At 41.9% G+C, this 7,497-nt stretch overlaps 2 protein-coding genes across 2 annotated transcripts in view; one reads left to right on the top strand and one right to left on the bottom strand.

Moving 5' to 3' along the window:
- The window catches only part of PEPD (peptidase D), a 140,943-nt gene extending 140,105 nt beyond the window's left edge, over positions 1–838 (top strand). The window contains exon 15 of the mRNA XM_010006227.1: positions 458–838. Within this exon, the coding sequence (XP_010004529.1) occupies positions 458–586 (129 nt within the window). The 3' untranslated portion in view covers positions 587–838. The remainder of the gene's footprint in view (positions 1–457) is intronic.
- Positions 839–6,139: 5,301 nt separating this feature from the next.
- Positions 6,140–6,750, bottom strand: CEBPG (CCAAT/enhancer binding protein (C/EBP), gamma). Its single transcript, XM_010006166.1, has one exon. The coding sequence runs from the start codon at positions 6,643–6,645 to the stop codon at positions 6,196–6,198; it is 450 nt and encodes a 149-aa protein (XP_010004468.1). The 5' UTR covers positions 6,646–6,750; the 3' UTR covers positions 6,140–6,195.
- Positions 6,751–7,497: the final 747 nt, after the last annotated feature.

Raw genomic sequence — 7,497 nt, 5'->3', positions numbered from 1 at the left:
TGTCCCTGCCAAGCCCTGCACTAGGAGGCTGGAAGCAAATTTCTTTTGGTGGTCCTGACATGAGGGGATTGAGATCTATTGGCCCCATGTCATTACACAGCATGAGCTCACTGATGCAACATCTCTCTCAGCCTGTCCCTGGTGTCCCCAACATAGCAGAGGCACCACCTGAGTCACCTGTGGGGCCACCATGTCCTGCAGGGCTGCTCTGCCAGGGTCACCACGGAGCTTGTGTGATCCCAGGAGGGTGGCAGGGGCTGATGACCCAAGGCCTACAGAGCTCTGCAACAGGGTGTGGTGGTGATGGGCAGTTCTGGTGCCTGCAGTGCGTTGCTCTGCCTGGTGTTGCATCAACACCACAGACTGAAACACACCTTGTGCTCCTGCTGCTGTTGCTGCCTGATGTGCTTCTCATCCCCAGCTGGATACGTTGGTAACCACATGTTCTCTGTAACAGGTCCGGATCGAGGACGACATCGCGGTGACAGCCAGTGGAATGGAGCTGCTAACGTGTGTCCCACGTACTGTTGAAGAAATAGAGGCTTTCATGGCAGAAGGCCAAGGCGGTGCCAAGTCATTTCATTAACCAGAAGCAGGGAACTTCAGGATGATACTTACTGTCTCACTAATCAGTCATCATTCTGATTTAATGCTGCAGCATATAAAATAAAATGCATCCAATTCTTAATAGCAAAGGAGGCAGGCAGGCTATTAGCTGGAATTATTCATTCATTAAAAATTAAGGTAACAGGCTTCAGTACTTGATATCCAGGTGACTCAAATGCTGCTGCTTGCAGTCAGCAGTTCACATAACCAAGTGCCACCTGAATAACCCTGCTGCATTATCAGTGTGGCTTATTCTTCTCTCACATCTCAGCTCAGACATACCGTTCAATTAAATCTGAATTTTGATGATTGAGACTCTTTAAAATACCAAATGGATTATCTGAATGCCTTCGGCAATTGTAACAATCAATCTTAAGTCCTTTTTTAAACTTCATCACAAGTACTACAAAAAACATAGAAGAAAAATCAACTGGTCTCAGTGGACATCATGATACTTGTATTTTTTGTACTGATCTTATTGCAGTGTCAATGGACTAAGCAGAATCAAATTTTTATTAAACTTCAATCTTGGCATTATTTATGCTCACAACTTTGTGATCATTATGCTTGTCTGCTCCAATTCCTGCTTCTTTATCTAACCTTCCTACCCATTTGTGCTCTGGAAACTTTGACACTTCATTAGCCAGATTTTTCTGCTCTGGGTAGTGGGTGTACTGATCCTTTACACACAGCCCAATGCTTACTAGATTTGTCCATCCATTTGTTCCTTACAAACAGATTGCTGTGGTGTTCACAAGCCTTAGAAATTGCAAGAAGGGAGTAGCTTTGCTGTAGGGCCTAGGGTCATTGAGCACCATGTGCTGTGCAAAATGAGAGAGTTATTTTTAACTATCCAGTGTAAGCCAGTTCAGAATGAATTAATGTAAGTTTTATTTGGATACACCACAAACATTAATAATGATCATTAAATGATTTTCCATTCATACAAGATTTAAATTACTCGGAGAAGCCTTTCTTTACTGTAGGTGTTCATCAGCCTACAGGAGAATAAATGCGTTTCTTGCATCATAAAATAGCATGAGCTGCTATAACTACATAAAAATAATCTTGCTTGCTTTATGAACACATCAAAACTCCTGTTTGGTCTTCAGGCTCCATTGCACAGTTTGACTGCAAAGCCACTTCAGAACATCCCTCTACCATGTCAGTAGGAACTGAAATCACAGCAGGATGTCATGGCCTTTCTGATTTTCACTACTTGCCAGGTGAGGATTTTCCCCACTGTGAAGAGATTGGCTGACTTGATCATCTCAGCATCTTGGTTCTGTTCCTCACATCCTGGAGCTGGCACAGGTGATGGCCCAACTTCTGGGTGCCCGCAAGTGCCTGTCTTACGTGGGATGTATAATACAATGTAGGCTTGGATGGTATAAAAAAATGTGTTGCTGTCTTTGTTCCCCCCACCTGGGACTGGATCTAGGTCTGAAATGATTGCTGTGAAAATTGTCAAATATGTTGCTCTACAGAGAGCTCTTTTTGCTAACTGAGTTGATCTGTGTGATGAGGACCTGCTCTTTATTCACAACAGCTTGGGGACCCATTGCTGAATAGGAAACTGCATGGTGGAGACCAGAGAAACATATTGTGAAATAATCCAGAGCACTCAACTCTTTGAGTTTAATGTCCCTTTATTAATAAATGAGACTATTCACATTTTTGAAAGGTTGCTCAGCACTGGTTTGTAAGAGGTAAGTGCAGGAGGTCTTGACTGCAAAGGGGAAGGGTGAGGAGGGGAGGGTATGCAATCAGCAGCTTGTATGTGCTGGTGCTTCCTTCTGGGATGACTGCAAGTCTTGTACCTCTGAAACATAGTACTTGTGTAGAGGACATCAGGCTTGGCTTTGGTAGCTTTGCATATATGAGCACACAGAAACTACATTGGCACTGCTCTGCACTCATATCCCCTTAAAACTTGGGAGATTTTTTCAATGCAGGATGGTGCTCGTGGCCTCAGCCTTGTTCCCTCCACATCCAAATGCGTTCCTGTGGCATGTTCCGAACACGCCCATGGGATCACTCATTGCTCTGGGCACTCCAAAACCTGCTGTTATTTGGGTTCAGTCACAGTCGCTATTTTAAAGTAACACTTCACAGATTTTCAAAAAAAAAGAGTTTTGGAATTGTTTCAACTACTCCACAACCCCAGCCTAGTTAATAGGCCTTTCCTTGCCTGTGATTAATCTTGGCAAATACTGGGCTCTGCTGCTGCAGAACAGGTCGAGCAATCTGGTGTGCTGCAGGAGGCAGAACTGGTTCTGCTTCAACATGTACCAGCAAACTAACACTACCACGAATTCGGGGTGGCGGGGGGGGAAGCGCTCGCTCACATAACCAGCTTCTCTGTTGTTTTGCTTGCCGAAAACATGGATACACTTTGGTCTGGGATGGTGCACCTTCATAATCAGGCCCATGGTGAATATAAATTTCATCTTTCCTTCCAGAAGTCTTCTGTAATTATCATAATTTTTATCCGCTTAAGCAAAAATTAGAACTTTTTTATAAATTAGCATTGAGGGTGAAGGGGGAAGCAGACAAGTAAGCCTTTTAAAACAGGCAAGGTGATATTTAATACACTTAAAATGTATTAGTGTGGAGGGAGGAAATACAGGTTACGGCAAACTTAATTTTTTTCTACACTGGGATATTTTAGGCTGTTAGCTGTCATGTTTCCCCAAATGTCTTGATGTTCCTTGATGCAAACAGACTTGAATAGTGGCACCAAAGTAACAGAGTGTTATATTGACCAAGTTTTGTGTTTAGAAAGATCTGAGCACTTATGAACAACTACATTGAACTTGCTTCAGCTCCCTGGGGCTGGGTGCACTCTGGATTTATCTGCCATGCCACTGACACTGCTGCAGCTACAGGGTATAGGTAAAGTGGTAGAGGATCCTAATGCTTCTGGTGGAGAAGTGAGAAAATGGGAATAAGGTTTCCTGCTGAAACGTGTAGAGCTGTAATGCTCCTTCTTGTAGTGACAAGCACTGTATTCTGCTGTTAAGAAAAATGTGTCAAAAGGAAAACCTTACATTTTATAGGCCTACACTGAATTTTTCTTGTGTAGCTGTGTATTTATTCCAACCTTAGGCAGAAGAGTCATCCCAGTCACCTAGGTATGGTTGTTCTATGCCTTGCATAGTGGAGGGGTAAGATTGAGGCATTCTGCTGTCACACAGCCAGGGCTGCTCCACCTTTGGGCAAAGAGAGGGAAAGCCTCACCTCTGCCTGTTTCTTGGGGTGCTGAGATACTTTGGCAGGAGGGGCTTAAAATAATAAAGTAATGCTTTTCTTATAACCAAATTCTGATTGAGGGTAGATTTAAAATATTTTTATAATCTTGAGTCTATGGCTTCACATATCTAAGTAATGTGCTGCACACAGCTTACGTGCTTCCCTAGGCAAATAAAGTAAGTGTGGAGTCTGCTAAGCCAGAAATGTCATTTTTCAAACAAATGACTTTTCATAACTCAGTGGTTTTGTTTTAAACAAGAATTAAGTGGAATCGGAGCTGTCAGGAGTTACAAGGGGAGAAGTCACCCTCCAGAGCATCAGAGTATTACTCCCTCTCAAAGAAATTTAGGAAATAATTTTCACCAAAATCAGAAAGAAGTAGCAGAGATTTGGAGCCCCCGTTCTGGTTATTAGGGCTGGACCCCACATCAGCCTGTCAAACCAGCTGCAGGCCACATAGACCCAATTCACAAACCAGAGAGCCAGGGAAGGGAGCAGCTCCTGCCTTTTGCACCAGAGTAGGTGCACAGCTAAAAGATGTTTTCAGGTCATCTTTTTCCTTGGTAGTTTTTGGTTTTCTGTTCCTTCCCCTCCCCTTTAATTGCAGTACATTTTCAGTTTTAAATGTTTTGGAGTTCATGTGGTTTTTTGTTAAATCAGGAATTCAGCCAAAACTGCAGTTTCTGATTCTTTCCATTGAGTGAAAACCTGAGTGGAAGACAGGAATGGAAACTGTTGCACTAGTAACTCAAAGATAGCTGCTTGAGGTGTGCACCTCTGTACTTGAGGGAAATAGAAAAGGGACAGGAAAAATGAGACCAGCATTAGAAGCAAAAGTTTTTTATTAGCTTCTGGTATTTCAACCCTACCTACTTAAGCTGCAGCTAGAATCAAAAAAAAACATGTCTTTGTAAAAAGACTACCATAATCCAAAACAATCCATAAAAGTTTTCCACATGTATTAAAAATTTAAATTCAAAAAGAACTTTTTAAGGTTTCATTTTCTAACAACATCTTCATAGAGATAATATCCAAATTCTCTTCCTAAGTACAGATACAAGGGAAACAAGCATCCTACAAAATAATCTATGAAAAAAGGTAATGTAGGAGAGAAATTAAGACAGTGTAATAATCCACTAGCCAGACACACAGGTTAAATGTAACACAACCATAACGTCAATGAAATATTAAAAAATGAAAATAAATTAAGGTTACATCAAAGTTCCTGCTTTAGTTTTATTGTTTAAATCCTCAATATAGTACATACCACTGCTTTATGGATCATGGCAAAGACTTAGCACTAGCATTAAAAAAGTTGCTATAGAAAAACTTTTATGAAAATAAAACAAGACCAAAAATACTCCTTCACACCACTGTATGATGACTACAGAAATTCCACTGAACAGCGTTTCAAACTGGGGCCATTTATTTTAAAAGTTACCGTGAACTTCTGTAAGACCGTGGTTGCAAACCTGAACAGCCATGAAAATGGAGATTAATGTCAACGAGCAGTGATACCTGCACCCTATCAGGAATGCAATTTTGCAGAGCACAGGTTTTTGGTAGCATTTTGACATTTTCTGAAAATCAAAATCTTGTCCTCCTAGGCCCTAGCCACTATGTGAGCACTGTGAACACAGGCTATAAAGGTGTTGTCAGTGTGCTGCTTTACCTCTTGTACATGATGCTTCAGACTCATTTGCCATTTGGAAGCCAACTGCCTGTATATATCATCATAGCCTTTTGCTATTTTTCTAGAAAACAGCAGTAAGCATCCTAGCTCACTACTTCTATGCCCTCCCCATTAACTATAACTGGACAGGAAAGACCTAAGTGGTACTTTATAGGACTTGCTCTACAGATTTATAGTCTACCAAACAGGAAAGCAAACACCCTTCACAGCCTTAGCAGTTTTGCAATATGTGATGGAGAAAACAAAGGGCTTAAATACATTGAAAGGTATTTAAAAGACATTTTATCCAATTATTAGTTTGATATTACAGTGAACCATCCTGCTGTATTCCTCTCATTTTGCAAGCTAGAAGGTGGTAAGTGAATGTTTCTGTGAAAATGCTACTTTCCTAATACTAAGCTCCTTGTTGACTATGACTTTAGATCTGCATTTATTAGCTAAATCTTTTAGAGGCGAAAAATACTTAGAACAAATACCTTAAGCAGTTTCTTGTTTAATTTTATCAAATCTTCAGTGTTAAACCTAAAAAGAAGGAAATCTCCACAAAATGATGGTTAAGAGAGCAGAGTTTTTGGTTGGTGACTGCATGGGTGCTGCAGACAAGCTGCACCTCAAGCGTTCATTTCATAAGGTTGCAACGGTGTCTACTGTCCATTGTTTTCTGGATTTGTGGTGGTTTCAGTGCCAACAGGTTGCACATTGTCTGCAAGATTGTGTGCATGCTCGAGGAACAAGTCTTTCAGTACACTCAGCTCCTTGGTCAGGAGCTTAATTTTTGCCTCTAAACGTTCATTTTCTTCTTTCAGCTGGTTGACCCTTTGCAGCGTGTCTTGTGCTTTCTGCTTGCTTTTTAACCGGCTCTTTTTCACTGCCATGTTGTTGCGCTCTCTGCGCTGACGATACTCATCACTGTTTCTATCCACAAAGGAATTTTTCTTTCCTTGTTTGCTCGGAGGCACAGCTTTGCCTCCACCACCAGGACTAATGGGCACCAGCTGGGGAACCTGCTGCAAACCACTGGTGTGTGCTTGGGTGTGAATCACACTTACTCCGTTGGCATCTGTAGTGGTGTTCTGTTGGGATGTCTTGCTCATTTGGACAGGCTCTTCTTGGACACAACAAAATTTATTAAGACTGAAAACTTGTTTCTACAAGGTGTCTCCAGCAGGTCTTCACATGGATTAAGGGCAAGGTGAACCTAGTGGGGGAGAAAAAAGCTATTAAAGCTGATGGCTTCAGCTACAATCTTATACATCACTTTAGCATTTAGCATAAGGAACTGGTGGTACATCTGGCAAACACATCACAACTGGGCTGGTAGGGGACAAGCTGCCAACTACATTTCAGAAGCCTCTTGAATGTATTTGGATTGGAAGGGACTGTTACTGGGTCATCTAGTCAAGCTGTTTGCATTGTTCACTGGCTTTACTCAGTTATTCCAAAGCCATCCCTAATGGATGGGTGTCTAGCCTAGCCTTGCATATCTCCAGTTTCACAACCTCCGTCTTGGCAACAGGTTCCACTGTCTAACTTTTCCTCCATTTTCTTAATTTGCAGACTGAAGTTTTCCTTTTGCAGCTTAAACCTATTAACAGCCTGACTCTTGACCAACAGGAGTACTTGATCCTTGTCCTCTGCAGAGCATCCCTCTGGGTGTATGCACAAAAAAATTCCTCCCTGGTCTCTTTTCTCTGGAGTGAGGGTGCTCAGACCATCCAGCTTTTCTCTATCATCTTAGAGCACTTGCTTTTGAAGATGATGTCCAAACTGGTAACTGCTCTAAGGTCTCACTAGTACTGAGTGGAAAAAAATAATCTACGGAAAAAGGTAGTGTGCTGCAAAGGTCATGACTGACTGACATTAAAGGAACCCCTACAACCACAAGCAAGGTAAGACAAGCTAAGCCTGTAGCAGTACAAGCAGGTGGGACAGGAACACAGGGTGAT

The sequence above is a fragment of the Chaetura pelagica genome, unplaced genomic scaffold (genome assembly GCF_000747805.2).
Source record: "Chaetura pelagica isolate M959 unplaced genomic scaffold, ChaPel_1.0 scaffold139, whole genome shotgun sequence".
NCBI classification, from domain to species: Eukaryota; Metazoa; Chordata; class Aves; order Apodiformes; family Apodidae; genus Chaetura; species Chaetura pelagica.
This window is presented reverse-complemented; position numbering and strand designations above follow the sequence as displayed.